This window comes from Trifolium pratense, linkage group LG4 (assembly GCF_020283565.1).
Source record: "Trifolium pratense cultivar HEN17-A07 linkage group LG4, ARS_RC_1.1, whole genome shotgun sequence".
NCBI lineage: Eukaryota > Viridiplantae > Streptophyta > Magnoliopsida > Fabales > Fabaceae > Trifolium > Trifolium pratense.
The window spans coordinates 25,819,230-25,836,763 of record NC_060062.1 but is presented as its reverse complement, the minus strand read 5'-3'; the positions used below and the strand labels follow the sequence as shown (position 1 = coordinate 25,836,763).

General features: G+C 33.3%; 1 protein-coding gene across 1 annotated transcript; it reads right to left on the bottom strand.

Moving 5' to 3' along the window:
* Nucleotides 1-7,117: 7,117 nt before the first annotated feature.
* Nucleotides 7,118-8,767, bottom strand: LOC123924014 (nematode resistance protein-like HSPRO2). The gene has a single exon (XM_045976776.1). It carries the CDS (start codon nucleotides 8,627-8,629, stop codon nucleotides 7,295-7,297), a length of 1,335 nt encoding a protein of 444 aa, XP_045832732.1. The 5' UTR covers nucleotides 8,630-8,767; the 3' UTR covers nucleotides 7,118-7,294.
* Between the last annotated feature and the right edge of the window lie 8,767 nt (nucleotides 8,768-17,534).

Sequence of the window (17,534 nt, the reverse complement as noted above, 5' to 3'; positions counted from 1 at the left end):
TGGTAGAAATCCTGCTGATTCTGCTTCGTTGTCTCCTGATGAAAAACTCGAATTATGTCTTATTGGAACTATGCTGACTGACAAACCTGTCCGATTCAAAGCTATGCAGGAGTGTTTCGCCAGCCTATGGCGCCCTAGCCAGCAAGTTGAGATTGCAGCTATTGCAGGAAATAGATTTTTGTTCCAGTTTTTTCATTGGTGGGATATGGATAGAATATTTCAAGCAGGTCCTTGGACTTTTGATAACCATATGCTGGTGCTGAAAAAATTGGCAATAGGTGATGAACCATTGGCTGTGAAACTAGATGAGGTGGAGATGTGGGTTCGAATTTTTAATTTACCCTTTGGCTATGTCAATGAGTCAATTGGGTTGCTGATTGGTAGTCATCTTGGCCGTTACATCAAGTATGATGACTATAATGATTCTGGTGCGTGGAGACTCTATATGCGTGTTCGTGTGGCTGTCAAAGTTGATGAACCATTGAAGAAAAGTCTAACCTTCGAAAAGGAGGATGGTGGCATTGTCAATGTTTATTTCAAATATGAACGGCTTGGGGTTTTTTGTTTTCTCTGTGGCGTGCTTGGACATACTGAGAGTTATTGTCCTAAAAGGGTCGAACCTGGTTTTGTGGATGGAGAGAAGGAATGGGGAAATTTTCTGAAAACTAGTAATAGCTCAATTGGCGGAGAAGCATCTATTAATAAATGGTTACGTAATGGCAGAGGCCAGACTCGTGGTGGCCAGAGTGGTAGCAACAATGCAACTAATGGTACACCAAATGGGAGCACTATGGGGGGATCAGAAGCTATCGGCATCAATGTGGGTCAACCAATTCAACATGCTCGTTTTGGTAGGGTGAAGGTTATCCGTGATGTGCGAGGTAGAGGTTTTATCTTTCAAACAGCTACAACTAATCCAATGAATCAGGTTGCTGCATATGATGAAGCTGTTCAGTGGGTTCCGTTTGTGATTAATCATGAGGCTTTGGCCAACCCATTTGTCAATTCTGCTATGGGGCAAAGAATTATCCATGAACGCAGAAATAACACTACTGTTCTGCCAGCTGTTACAGGTAGTACATCAAACAATTCTGCTCTCATGGTGAGAAGTTTAACTAATGGCTCTGCTGCTGCGCAGTTAACACTAAGTTCTGCTGTGACTCTTACCCCCTCTGCTGGAACAGTACAAAAGGTCACTGGTACCAAAACTGGGTCTATTCCTAAGAAACGGTTAAGGACTAATACGGATGTTTCTGAGGAAGCTGAAGAGGCAAATGCTGAAGTGGTGCTGTCTAAAGAACATAATGAAGGTTTTAACACTGCTGGTTGTGATGTCCCGATGCAGACTAATCCTTTATTTGTTGACAAAATTGTAATGGCGAGTTCTGGTCTCCAGAACCGCCAGCCAAAATGAATATAATTAGTTGGAACTGTAGGGGTTTAGGTGGTCCTCTTGCAGTTCCTAATTTAAAATACCTCGTCCGTGTTTATAAACCGGATGTATTATTCCTTTGTGAAACATTATCTAATTCTAATAAAACAGAGGAGTTTCGTTATGTTTTGGGTTTTGATTATTGCTTCACTGTTAATCGAGAAGGTAGAGGAGGTGGCTTAGTTTTGTTCTGGAATTCTTCTTTTAATTGTACTATTTTGAATTATTCTCAGAACCATATTGATGTTGAAGTGGTGGATGGTGGTAGTGGTAATTGGAGATTAACATGCTATTACGGATTCCCGGGTAGTGGACAAAGAAGAACATCTTGGAATTTTCTTAGACAGTTGTCTTATGCGTCCAATCTTCCTTGGTGCATAGTGGGCGATTTCAATGATATTCTCTCAGCTAATGAGAAGAAAGGTAGGAATGAAAGAGCTTCCTCGCTAATCAATGGTTTTCGTTCATCTGTGTTAGATTCTGGGTTATCTGATGTTCATATGGAGGGATATCCTTTTACATGGTTCAAGAGTTTGGGTACGGTTAGAGCTGTGGAGGAGAGACTTGATCGTGCTCTTGCGACTGAAAATTGGCATATCCTTTTTCCAAATGCTATAGTGGAAAATCTGCCTGCACCTGCATCTGATCATTATCCTATATTGTTAGTTCGTGAACCTGATTCAAGACGCCAACGTGGTCAGTCTAGATTCAAATTTGAAAATGCTTGGCTTGTTGATCCTGATTGTAGTATTTTTGTCAAACAACAATGGAGCACTTACGGGTCCCAAGGCATCACACAAAAACTGAATTGTTGCGCTAAAGATTTATCTCAATGGAGTAAAACACATTTTCATAATATCAGACGCGATGTGGATAAATGTAGAAAGAAGCTTGATCGGATCAGATTTCATGTTGACTCTAATAATATCAATCTCTTTAATGCTCTTCGGAAGCGTATGTCTTTTCTTTTGGTACAGGAGGATACTTTTTGGCGACAACGTGCCAAAACTTTCTGGTTACGTGATGGTGATTTAAATACTAAATTCTATCATGCTTCAGCATCTTCTAGGCGAAAGGTCAACAAAATTACCTCTTTATTGGATGCTTCTGATAACTTGATCACTGATAATATTGCATTATGTGGAGTTGCTCGTGACTATTTTGTTGACATTTTCCAAATGCAGAATAGTGTGATTGAACCTGTTATTGATTTGATTGACTGTTCTATCTCTATGGATGATAACAATTTGTTAACATCCCCTTTTGTGATTGACGAGTTCAAAGAGGCTATTTTTTCTATGAAATCAGACAAGTGTCCGGGGCCAGATGGCTTCAATCCAGGTTTTTTCCAGCATTTTTGGCCTACTTGTGGGCAAGAGATCTTCCAACAGTGTTGTAATTGGCTAACAACTGGTACTTTTCCAGCTAATTTGAATTCAACCAACATTTCACTCATTCCCAAAGGTGATAGCCAAGTTTCGATGAAAGATTGGCGTCCTATCTCTCTGTGTAATGTGATTTACAAATTAGTGGCCAAAGTACTAGCTAATAGACTGAAGAACGTTCTTGATAAATGCATTTCGATTAGCCAATCTGCCTTCGTTCCAGGAAGATCTATCCTGGATAATGTTATGGTTGCTTTTGAAGTCATTCACCATATGAAAACCAAGACCAAGGGCAAGATAGGAGATGTGGCCCTCAAGCTCGATATTAGTAAAGCTTATGACAGAATTGACTGGAATTATCTCCGAGGCACTATGTTAAAGATGGGTTTCTCCAATCAGTGGATTAGTTGGATCATGTTATGTGTTGAGACAGTGGATTACTCAGTGTTGGTTAACGGTAATGTGACTGAGTCTATTAAGCCAAGTCGTGGTCTTAGGCAAGGAGACCCTTTATCGCCTTATCTTTTCATCATATGTGCAGAAGGCCTTTCAGCCCTCATCCGCAGTGCTGAGGCTAGAGGTGATTTGCATGGTGTCAAGATTTGTAGAAACGCTCCCATTGTTTCTCATCTTCTTTTTGCTGACGACTGTTTTTTATTTTTCCGAGCCAATACTAATGAAGCAGTTACTATGAAGAATATTCTCAATACTTATGAACAGGCTTCTGGACAGACAATTAATTTTCAAAAATCTGAGATTTTCTGTAGCCGCAATGTAGATTCAGCAGTTCAGAACAATATCTCTAATATCCTTGGCGTTCAAACTGTTCTTGGTACAGGGAAATATCTGGGGCTCCCTTCCTTGATTGGGAGAAGTAAAAAAGCAACTTTCAATTTTATAAAAGACAGGGTGTGGAAGAAGATTAATTCGTGGAGTAGTAAATGTTTATCAAAAGCGGGGCGTGAAGTGCTCATTAAATCGGTTCTTCAGGCTATACCGAATTATTTCATGAGTATATTTATCCTGCCTTCTTCACTATGTGATGAGATTGAAAAATTGATGAATTCCTTCTGGTGGGGTCATTCTGGAGCTCAGAACAGAGGTATTAATTGGTTGTCATGGGATAAATTATCTATGCATAAGGTTGATGGCGGAATGGGATTTAAAGATCTCTCAGCTTTTAATCTAGCTATGATAGGTAAGCAGAGTTGGCGTATTCTTACTAGTCCCAATATTCTGATTGCTAAGTTATACAAAGCTAAATATTTCCCAAATTGTAGCTTTCTTGATTCTAGTCTTGGTCACAATCCTAGTTTTGTTTGGAGAAGTATTTGCAACTCCAAATTCTTAATTAGAGCAGGTTGTAGATGGAGGATTGGTGATGGTAATAATATTCCACTTTGGAATGAAAATTGGCTTGCTGATGCTCTCCCTCTTGAACCAATTAATCATAACAATCTAATGTATTCTGGTTTTACGGTCTCTGACCTTATGGAGAATGACTCAAGGGCTTGGAATGTACGCCGTATATCATCCATGTTTGATCAAACTTCGGTAGCTAGAATTCTTGCTACCCCCCTCTACCCATCAGTTTCGGATGATAGACGGCTTTGGCGTGGTGAAAGCAAAGGTGAATATTCTGTCAGAAGTGCTTATAGAATTTGTGTACGTGAGCTCCTTGATACCTCTCATTTGCGTGTTAATGGTAGTTGGAATTTGGTGTGGAACATTGAAGCACCGCCAAAAGTTAAAAATCTGGTTTGGCGCGTTTGTCGAAAGTGTTTTCCGACTCGTGTCCGGTTGCGAGATAAAGGAGTTGATTGTACGCAGCTATGTGCCTTGTGTGGTGGTGATAATGAGGATAGTGAACATCTTTTATTTAAATGTCCAAGTAGTCAGAATGTGTGGATTATGGTTGGGTTCTCCCAAGTTGTCTCAAATGCTTTAGCTAATAATAACGACGCTCCGGCCATTATCTTTCAAATTCTGCAGCAGCTGTCAAAAGATGATTCAGCAGTTTTTGCTTGCGTTTTGTGGAGTATTTGGAAGCAACGTAATAATCAGCTTTGGAATAATGTAATTGATGCTCAACATTTTGTTTTTTCTCGTGCTGTTAATATGTTGCAGGATTGGAAAGCAGTCCGTATTGTCGCTTCCAAGTCAGGCCCGACTGTTCAGGACTCTGTGGTAAGATCTTGGCGTAGACCGACGACGGGCCGAGTGAAATGCAACATAGATGCTTCCTTCCCGCCGAGCTCTGACAGAGTTGGTATTGGGATTTGTATCAGAGACGAACATGGTGCTTTCGTTTTAGCTAAAACAGAATGGTTCACACCAAGATGCGAGGTACACATTGGTGAAGCACTCGGTCTTCTGTCAGCGCTAAATTGGGTACATGAGCTCCAGCTAGGTCCTGTTGATTTTGAATTGGATTCAAAGAGAGTGGTTGATAGCTTCCATTCTTCAGTTAAAGATTACTCTGAATTTGGTGTTATTATGAATCAGTGTAATATGGTTTTTAATAATTATTATAGCAACTCTAGTGTAGAGTTTGTGCGGAGACAAGCAAATGAGGTTGCCCATTGTCTAGCTAAGGCGGCTACATTATCAGCTAGTTTCCAGATCTTGGTTGATGTTCCAAGTTGTATTGAACACATTTTAATTAATGAAATGCTATAAGCACCCTTTTGTCAAAAAAAAAAAAAATTACATTTGGACCGTGTGTTTTCAATAAAATATAAAGTGATTGTGAACTCCCTCATTTCAAAATTAAAATGAAACATGACATATCTCATTCACAACCTATTAATCGGCAAAGTTTATGGTGATTGGTGCACAAGTCTCTTAAGTTGTGCACCGTGCACAAATCATCGAAAACACTATAATGAATATGAATTTTACAAAATTCACCGTTAAATTAAAAGTTTATATCGTATAGATCATCTATAAAAAAATTTAAAAAAATTGAACAACCCATCACTATTTGAATATCCATTGTTTAACTATCAGGAGGATATCCTTGATCTAAATTCATTATCACTTCTCCCATACCTTGAACCATTCCTCTTGGATATAACAACTTGAAGTTAGATATCTTGGTACTCAAATATGCATTTAATTTTAGCATGTAATAACACTTCCAAATAATAGACTTCATTCTTGAGTACTAAATGTACACTCTTACAACTTTATTACGAGTCCGGTCAAGTAAGTAAACTCAATTTTATTTTTGAGTTTATTAAATTCGAATGAATCATGTTTAGTAAATTCATTTGAATTTACTGAATTCAAAGTTATAGTTAAACCGTGATTTTAACAACTTCAGATAGAGATATCACAATCTCGGTATTGATAATCTAAACTTAGTAGGTGTGTCCATATTCTCCACAAGCATCCACCTTATCATATACTCCCTCATGTCCTTAATACAAGAGAAATTTGACTTTCTAGATTAATGTATTTAGTCTATATTATTGACTAAATACATTAAATTCGCAATGAATCTAAAAAGCAAAGTGTCTCTTATATTAAGAACCGGAGGGAGTACATGAAATACCTTTTCAAAATCAATCCCCATTGCCATATATGCCTATTATCCTCTTCAATCTAAGGATATCAATAACCTCTTTGAGTAGTTATTATCATGTTGTAAAGGCTATTAGATTGGTTTAAACTCACCACACCCTCCACTCCACCACGGATTTCATCCTTACTGACAATATGATCTTTACGATTGTTTTACATCAAATATTTCACAAAACAACTTAAAGATTTTACATTTTAGGCGAATAATTAAATTTTACTTCACACACCTATTTTTTTTTGTTTAAGATTAGCAAAAGGTCCAATCCACGGTCATCTCAAAACCCTTGTACAAAGGCCAAATCAATGAAATCTTTCCATCAACCTTGAATCATCTCCTACTAAAAATGCCTCAATCAATCAATAAATAGTAATGCTTCTACCGTCCACCGAATCCAAACCTAAATGGTGCATTGTTCTTAGCGGTCCTCAACAGCCCCTTTCATGTGTTTATATAAACGTTTTCTTACAATTAACTAACATACACAATTCTAATCCTAAAAATCTTACACTAATTGCTCTCTTATTGACTTTAGCGTCCGACACTAATACTACTACCTCCTCTCAGGCTCTCACATATCTCAACCGACGATGTTGAAGATGTTGAAGCTCGCGCTCACCTATTCATACTCACTCAATCACAAAGATCATGTTTTTCTTCTTCAATAAAAATGAGATAGATCAATTTAAAGCGGGAAAAAAACAAAGTAGTAGATTGTAAGAATGACTCAAAAATATAAATATTTTACGTAGAAAGATTTTCACAAAAGTCAAATGCCTCCACACTCCACAGCCTATTACATAATTTAACCCACATATAAAAAAGGAAAGGATAATTTCTATTTTAATCTCCTGTATTTGTAAGTAGTATAGTATAAAATCTCGTAAATTAAAATTACCAATTAATCGTACTATTTTCGTAATTTTCCCAAAAATACCCAAGAAAAGTCTTAGCAGCATCCAAGCTAGGAAACCAAGTCGGTTCAAGAAAAATCCGATTCAACGATTCCAAATTCATTTCAGAACTTCCCATCATAACCGTCAAAACCTGTTTATACGCATAAAAAAATCTCTTCATCGCCGATTCAATCCCTTGCATCGCTTGCAACAAATGAACCTTCTCGTACCCATTCATCTTCTCCGAATAAACCTTCATCGCTTCTTCCATTACTCCGGGACCACCTGTGGGGTCCACTTCAACTTCCAAAATCTCCGGTACTTTTTGTCTCAGATCTCTACACATCTTCGTTATCGTAACTAACTCCGTTGATCGGAAACAAAACGGCACCGTTTCGTTACATGATCGCATTCCTAGTTTCTTCTTTAGTTTTAGAAAATCTTCTGGATCCATCATCATGTGTAAATCTTCAATTTCGATTAGAAGTTTCCAGATTCTTTCCACCGCGTAGATCTCACTCGCGGCTTTCTCAAATGCTCTGTTATCTATATCCTCATTCACACGCTCCATTAATACACGCGCTGCGCGTGTCCATGACTCGAAAATCTGGTGAATCGCGTGTAGATTACGATTCTCGTAATTCGTTACATGATCAAACGGCGTCGTTTCTAAGGAGTGGATCAAACTCGGTTTACAAACGTCGTCGTAACGGAGAATCGATTTGCCGCTAAAATTCGGTTCACCTAAACCTAACGTGTAACTACACGTCATCATTTCAGATTCCACGGTGGAAAATATTCGTTGCGCTATTTGCTTTGATTGCTGCCACGTGGCGAGTTTTGGTAGCAAGCTTTGTTCACTGTAGCATCTAAACTGATTTTTGTTTATGTTGATGACGTCATTTACCGGTGCTTTGCCACGTGTGTTTGGGTTTTCTTCCTCTTCTTCGGAGAGAATAGCGATGAGGTGGATTTGGGCTTTTGTGAGTGATTCGGCCCGCCGGGCCCATTCGCGTTTGTTGGTGTATGGTCTTGGGTCTGATAAAATGGTTGTGATGAAACGGAAAGTGATTTCGAGAGCGGTTAAGGCGGGCTTTATGACGGGCTCGTTGGGCCAATTAGGGAAAGTGTTGGTGGCCCAGTGGGTTTTTAGGTTAGGGAGGCGGAGATAGTTTTCGTATGCGGTGCAAATATTTAACGACGCTGTTGTGATGTCGTTTGGTGAGAGTGGAAGAGGAAGATGTAAAGTGGGTAAGGGTAAGGACAGTTTGGGTGATTTTGGTGATATGTTGTTTGAGTTTAGCATCTTTGATTTCCATTCTAAATCAACCATCTTTGAAAAAGAGATGATAAATAGTGTTTATTGTTAGAAGTGAATGAAAGAATGAGTTGTATGTTTGAACTTTGAAGTTGTGTTGTGTTGGTTTGAAGAGGGCAATGAAGAGAAAAAGGGTATTTATAATTTGATATGGATATATGAGAGAAGGAAGATTTGGGGTTCTTTTTTTAAGGGGCAGAAAAAAAAGACGTGTGGACTAGGTAGGAATCAGACAAAGACACAAGATAAAGAACGAGGAATTTGAAAGTTACGGCGTGTTGGATATTGTAGGATTTTAGTTTGAATTTTAGTCACACAATATGGAATGTATGTTTTTTATAGACTCTAGTAGATAAATTTCGTCGGTGAACATATCTTAGTTAATAGGAATATCGCACGTTATAGGCAGGGATCAGAGTTTGAATCATAATACTCTCATTCATTCATTTTAAAAAGGTGTAATATTTACCATTATTTTTCTCTTTAAAAAGTAAAATTTAGAATTGAAAAAGTAAGGAAGCATAATTTAATTGATAAAGATTTTACGATATATAAAGATTGCAATTCAAATTTAGAATTTTCTATTTGTTTTTCTTAAAAGTGTAGAATTCTAACACTAAAAGATAATAGTATATTGAAGTTGTAGTGTTTAGTAAACTAGCACTTGAAATAAAATAGCGGATAAACATTGAATATTAATTAGACCAATATATTGATAAGTTCTTTAAATTTCGTATTTGTAATACTTTGATTCTTTAAAAAATTTAGATAATAATCATTTAAATTTTTTAAGTGTTTTTAGCATTTAAGCTTTTTGCAATTAAGATAAAACAAGTGAAATTGACATAAAATTGATAATCTATACATTTAAAAATTACTTGAAGTAATCTATAAATAATATTATAAACTACATGTAAAAAATGCTAGTTGTTAGGAAAAAATTGTTAATGAACAAGTCCATTTCAAGAAGATAAAACTTATGGGAGTTGAATGTAATCTTTTTCAACAGAAATTATTTTTTCCTAAATGGTCAAATATGTGTGTATTTGTAAAATGAAATTGAATTGAATTGAATTAATAAATATGAATGAGAAAAGTAGGGAAGAAGAAGATGGTGGAAGAATGGAGGCAGCAAATGAATCTTATCCATAAAAATACCTAACGTAAAAGGACAAAAAAGGAAGTTGAATGAGAAGGTCGTTTATCTTTGTTTGGAATCCAAAAAAATTAGTAGTGGAGTCGTTGGAGTTGAACCTTCTTATTTAGGTACAACAACGCATTGCAATTGCGAGCCATTTTGGTGGTTCGGTTCCTACCTTTCCAAAATCTTGTGGCCGGTCACTTACTACTAATGTCTAATACTACTATGATATGATGCCCCAATTGCCACGTTACATTTCTTTTTATATTTTTAATTACATTTTTTTAAGCTAAGAGAACATTTAGGCATTAAGAATTGAATAGATATCTCAATTAAGTTGGCATATCTTTCAATCAAAAAAAAAAAAAGTTGGCATATCTTAAAAGTGTGATAATAATAAATAAATAAATAAATAAAAAGAGAAACAAAAATATGTAAGGGGGGTTAATAACTACATTAGTAATGTTTAATAATTGGAAAATATTTATGAGTAAAAAAAAAAGGGAAAAAGGAGACTAACATATGTCATAGGGACATTAGAAATGTTCCTCCTAGTTAACATGATCCTTAAGAATATGATGCCCCATATTGGATTGAGCAATCAAATAAATGAGTTGGACATTATAGTTTCACAAAAATTGGTCAAGTATTGGATTTATGTATCATTACCTCTGAGTGGAATGGTAGTTCAACTGGATAAGCTAATTGATTTAAGGGTTATTGAGTTGTAAGTCTTGGGTTTAACTTTAGACAAGGAGAAAAAACTAACATATAACATTATAATCAGTGGCGTCTACACCACATGTGCCACATGTGCTATGGCCTAAGGCCCCATAAAAAATAGGGGCCTCTAAAAAAATTATAGGGTAGTAGTATTAATAAATGAGAGGTATAAAATTAGGGATTGTATAGCCTTTTAAATGAGAGATTGTGTTGTCCCGATATTTGAGATTATCTTTATTCTAAAACGAGAGATTTATTAGTTACTGCCTCCGGTCCTCTATATAAGAAAAATTTTGTTTTTTAGGTTCATTGTAAAATGAATGTATCTAGACTATATTTAGTTACATTCGTTTTACAATGAACCTAAAAAACAAAATTTTTCTTATATATAAGATCGAAGGGAGTTCAAAATATCCTAAAAGATATTTTTCTATTGTGAATAATTTTTTAGACGGTAATTGTTATACTATAGTTTTATCAAATGGATAAAACTATAGTATAATAGCGATTGTCCTATTTATCAAACATTTTTTATAGTAGTGAAAAAATGATTATTTTTTAGTGTTATCGATGTTATTTGTAATTTAAATCGATGATAATTCTTTTGATTTTTTCTTTTACATTTTTTCTTTTATTAGGACCTATTTTTAATAATGCACAGGGTCTCCAAAAAGTTGGAGACGCCCCTGATTATAATATACTAACAACTAATAATATGTCATTCAAAAAAATATATCATTAAACCTCTCATATTATTCGATCAAGTCAATCGCGTTTTGATAATGTTAATTATATAAATGAGTTAAACACTACAATTTTAATTTAAAATTTTAAAATACTAAATTTATGAATCTTCTTATTTATATTTATATATATGTTGTTCAATTTTTACTTTATTTATTTTAACTCACACTTAAATATCAGCGGTATCGCAACAAGTATAACATATATTAGTGTTTTTTAACACTTATCACACATATATATTAGTCTATTAAGTGTATAATGGTTTTTGGCTCCATATGTGATACTTTTCATGTGGAATCCTACTCGAACATTTTGCCCATTTCCTCTACGTACACGATTACAACAATTCTTCTTTCCTTCCTACCAGATTTTTATACTCTTATGCATATCCTATTAAAACTTATCTATTATTTTATATATACACCTAATATATGATATGGAAAATGCTAAACAGTGCCCCCGGGGCACTAGTTAAGCATGTTAAAATAGAAATTTTGTCTCGAAATACGTGCATTCAATGCCTCAAAAGTATAAAAAGTTATCTTTTCAATATAAATTTTATTTTTTATTTCCTTTTTAGGTATGCTTAACAAGTGCCCCGGGGGCACTGTTTAGCATGACCCATATGATATATATATATCTATTTTAATGATGGTTACTTCACATGCAAGTATTAAAACTGAAGCGGTTGTTTTTATTGCGAATAACTTTTCAATCCCCAACAAAAACTCTTCAACATCTTTATGATGAAAGAAATATTAAATATTTGCAACTCAAAAGAAAAGATAAAATAAATGTTAAATTGACATACAAAATTGACAAAAGTAAAGTTTTTTTTCATGAGTTTTTATGTATTTTCGACATCTATAAAAATTGTATCGGATTGAATAATAAGTGATTGGAAATGTTGGTGATTCTATGTTTGTTATGCGGTCTTGAGTCAGACTCTACTGATCATCTATTTGTTTTTTTTAAGTCAAATTTTATCGGTCTCATATAAAATTTTCAGGTGGTTGAGTGTTAAGTAGGTGTCTCCTCGTGATATGTTTAGGTGATTACTAATTTGACATGTTATTGTGCAAATTATCTTTTTTACTCTAAACGATGTAATACCGGCACCCCCTATTCCTTCTATGAGTGGGGATGAACCCTTTTTTATGTTGAAACTCTTAATTTGCTTATGGTGTCGATTGGTTTTCAGTGATCCTCATATGTTTGAGGTGTTGGGGCTATATTTATTTTACATTGGCCAAGTTTGCGTGTTTTTACTTTTGTATTCATTGGCCAAGTTTCAGTGATCCTCGATTGTTTTAGGTGATAGATTTATGATGGTAATTTGTATTCATTTGTATTCTAAACTTTCTCTTATTTTTTGTATCTATAATATTGTATTTCTCATTTAAAAAAACTTTATTAAAATGAATAGATACATCAATTGGCCACAATGAACAGTTTTAGCTTTTGAATTTTTTTTTGTCGGCAAAAATGATTCTCATTTTTTTTTAAAGTGAATAATGTAGTCTTTATGTGGATACCAAAATCTTGGATTTGGATCTCTCCTTTACTCTCATTTTCATCTCTCTCAATCCTCTTTATCTCTCTTAATCTCACTCTCTCTCATTATTATTTTAAATTTTTTTATTAAAGAGAGAGATTGAAATTAAGAGAGAGATAGAGAGGATTGAGAGAGAGAGGAGGGTGAATGAGAGGATCCAATCACCAAAATCTTCTCTAGAGTTTTGAAATACTATTGTGCTTGTGTGGGTTGGTCATTGAAACCTACACAGAATATAACGGATGGTAGACATATGTGCATTTAACTTAACATGTCAAGTGTAACCAAAAAAAACAAAAAAACTTAACATGTCAAATCAACTTTTTAATAAGAATTTATGATGGAAAGACTTATTGTTAACAAAATCATTAAAGATTACGAAATGAATCTGTATTTTCTAACTACACGATACACCCATTATGGACCAAAAATGCAAAAACAAATTAACCTCTATTTCCATTGATTAAGATTCTAATGCAAACTGTTTTTTTTTCCCCCTTTTGTGCATATACTAAACAAACATCAAAACAAATGAATGACATTTTGTTTTGGACTAGATATGGGCACATTTTAGTTTGGACTTGAAACTCTTCTCTCTAATGGATGACACACTTTGCAAAAATCACAATGAGCATCATGTTGAGAATATTACAATGATTCCCACAATGGTCACAATGGAATTTTCATGAGCAGCCCTAATATGATCCGAGTAAAATGTACATAGGTTCTTTCTAATAATCTCATTATACTTTTTCAATCACACATTAACTTGAGCGTTGAAGTTTTGCATATGTACCCCTTCAATTCTCCATAAGTTGTTTGTACTTTAGTGCCAACTCAGATGAACTTTGAGTCATTGACGATGTTTGTAAGAAACTTCCCAACATATCAAACACTCATGACTTGAGATGACCAGAACCAAGCAAACCACACCAACCCTAAAAAAGAATGTTGATAGTGTTTTGTTACAAACAAACATCACCACAACTACACGTACTATAATCGAAATTTGTTCCAAACAACAGACATCAGTCGTCCATAGGATAAAATGACGAAGCTACCATTCTAAATCGAATGGCTTTGATTCATAACCAATTTGAACTAATCGAAGAGTAGAATCTCAATTTTCCCGATCCTCATATTCAACAAGAGATATTTGAAGTATTCAACAAGAGATACACTATGGCTATATTTGATAAAATAGTCGATAACGTAACAATACATTAGCTGATAATGTACTAATAAACTAATCGATGACATTTGAAGTATTTAATAAAATGAAAGTTCGAACTAGCTTATAAATACAAAATAATACAAAAAGTTGTTTTTAATTATAAAAAAAAAATTAAGATAATGAGAGTAAACATCAGAAATAAATAACCAAAGTGTTAAAAAAAATAAAGACCAAATTGTTACAACAAAAAAAAATATCAAAGTGTTAAAAAAAATAAATAAAAGACTTGCGGTGTAATTTTGTCTTTATTAAATCAAAATCTCTAACGTAAATATCTAATTATTGAATGTTAAAAATTACTTTTTTAAATTTATACCGTAATAAATAAGCTAGTTCAAAATAATTTTCATTACTTTTTATTAATTTTTTATAAAAATACTCCAATACAAAGTAAAAAGAAACACCGTATACCTGTGGAATCATTCTCTTTTTCTGACCCTAACAATCCATTCTTCTAATTGCCTATATTTTATAACTTTCTGTTGGAACAAAACTTTTTTTTTTTGGATACAGGTACAAAACCTTTTTATTTATATTAAAAAGAAACACTGTATACCTTGTGGAATTTATAATTTAATTTAATCAGCTTAATTTACCTTTTGCAAGCTAAGGTTTCGTTCAATTACTGCGGCTTTTATTTTGGTTTCTTTTTCACATACCATATCCACATCCATTGCAGCAATCCAATGCAAAAGCAACCGGCGCAAATTATAAAGTAACATAACATAACATAAACATTTTTTATTTAGATATTTTAGAGTGCTTTAAAAGATTTTGTGTTTCCAAACGGCAAAGAAATATAAAGAAAATCAAATCAACATATTAATAAAGAGAAGAGTCAGATTAATATATTCCAGAACAGTAGCTACATCATCCATCCATATCTATATAAATGTCTACGTATATTTTGTTGATTATCCAAAACAAGGTTATAACTTACTGTTTAATTGACTGATAAATAAAAAGTAAATGGATAATAAGTTGTTTAGCCGCCGACCTTTTCATATTTTTTCTTTGGCTTAAATATAATTTTATTCCTTCAAATTTTACAATTGTGTGATTTTAACTTTTTTAGTTTCAATTGTGTGATTTTAATCTCCTAAATTTTAGGATATATAGTAGTGTGAAATTCTAGATTCAAGCCTATGTTATTATATGGCGGCGTTTTTGCATATATCAATTGAATGATATATACATGACATAAATTTTAATTATAGTATCAATTGTACTTCTGTTTTTGTCATGTAAATATATCTATTATTTGCTTTTATTCCTTTGAAAGATATATTTTAATTTTATAGACTAATCAAAATACTAACAAAGATCAAATTTTGGATAAAGAAATTATAAAAGTACTACGATTTTAAAGTGAATATTCCGATATATATCTTATCTTAATTAAATATATGTTAGTAATCGTTGAAGTGGATAATTTTTTTTTTTTGTTACATTTGAGATGGATAATTTTGATAGGTTTATAAATAATATTTAATATAGAAAATTTTAAATATTAATCATAATCTCATTAGAATTATCTATCTCAACAAATATATTGATACTTATTCAAATAAAATGTGTATCAAATAATTCGTCTTATTTTAAACTTATTGAATATCTTATTATATGAAAACTACTTCTAATTGAGATAGAGTATATATTTTGAATTTTAGATCCTAATTTATTCCTCCCAAACTTCAAGGAATTTGGATAAAGAATGAAGTGTAGATAAATAAAGACTAATGAAGAGATAAACTTATATTCCTTCTTAATTTCCTTTTGTGCTTTTTGTTCGTTATATATATCTTTATTTGTCCAAGTCAGCAACTCTTTTTAGGCCACCTGGTTGGTCCCAAACACATAGCGTGGCAATCACGTGTTGCACTAAACCATGTCGGGCAAAGGTGGACAGGTAAGGTTGCACTGGCGGTGCTCAGCCACAGCATAGGATGCTACATAGCCCATACATACTGCCACATGGGTAATCAAAAATATCAACTCCCAATCTCATTTAAGAGTACCCCGCCAGCCACCATGGAGAGTTTGAAAGGTGTATATGGAACTACTACAACATGCAGATCCCCTTTAGTAGAGACGGAGCCAGAAATTTAGCTTAAGGTGAGCCGAGTTTAAAAATATAAGTTAATAAAGAAAAAACAAAATTTTGAAAGCACAATATAACTCGATTAATTGATTTTATGAGTAAGTCTTCATTGACTAACTGTGCTTAATAACTCGATATCGGCATTATTTTTCTTCAATCCAACTGTTGAATTCAAAGATCTCATTGAGTAGATCAACTCCACAAATTTTTATAAAAATTCAAAAAATGTAGTTATGTATTCAGACTATTGAAATTCAACGATTTTTTTAAAAGTTTGTCGTAAGTTCAATTGAAGTTATCAGAAAAAGTATTAAACAGTTTTGAATTTTTATAAAAAAATTGTAAAGTTGATCTACTCAATGAGATCTTTGAATTCAACGGTTGGATTGAAGAAATATAATATATATATATATATATATATATATATATATATATAAGATAAATTTAAAGCTAATATTGTGAATCGCATTTTATAGACATTTTTTTAAGTCGAACTTTTTGGCCTTTATTTTTATATGTATTGTAATTCTGGTCTTAATATATGCACTTTGTCATAAAAATTGCGACTTTTTACATCAAAAAAGGTGAGTTCTAATCTCAAAAAAGTTTTTTTTTTTATTGAATTCATTATTGGGCCAATAAATCACCTTTTTTGTACAAAAATACTATTTTTAATTGGAAAAACATATGTTGGGATCAAATATACACCAAGTATAAAAACAGAGCCAAAAATTTGAATAAAAAAAGGGACCATTTTTATAAGTTTAATAAAATAGGAGAATCAAAATTGAAATTAAGCCAATAATATAATACCATGGTAGTATAAAAAAATATTCAAAAATATTTAGGGGGACCGTGACCTCTGTTGGTCCCCCTTCTATCTCCGTCCCTGCCCTTTAGGTTTGGGAGGATCAAGACTCGTCCAAAATTTTATATTATTTTTTTATATAATGAAAGAATTGAAGTTTGAACTTTGATTATAACATTCGATTTAACAATTTCAGTGATATAGTTTAGTCGTTATAAAGGATACTCCCTCTATCCTTATTTATAAGTAAAACTCTATTTTTTAGATTCATTCAAATCGGATGTATCTGGTCTATAATATAGGTCAGATACATTAGTTATTCAATGAATCTAAAAAAATTGATTTTTGTTTATAATTAAGGATAGAGGGAGTAGATGCATAAAAAAAATGTGTACCAAAAAATTCTTCTTTAATAAATCATGGCCATACACCTACACAATAAACTTCCGCATGATTTAGGAACATACTATATAAGAGCATTTGAGACCGTGTCAACACATTTGCCAAGAGGCACATGTCAGAGTGCTTTGGATATTTAGCCTTCAATTACATTCCTTGTTGCAGACACGTTCATACTAGTAGTAACGCTTCTACTTTCTTTTAGCCATAGTTTT

Coding starts and splice junctions, on each gene's coding strand:
- LOC123924014 (XM_045976776.1), bottom strand. CDS start 8,629: ATGGTTGATTTAGAATGGAAATCAAAGATGCTAAACTCAAACAACATA.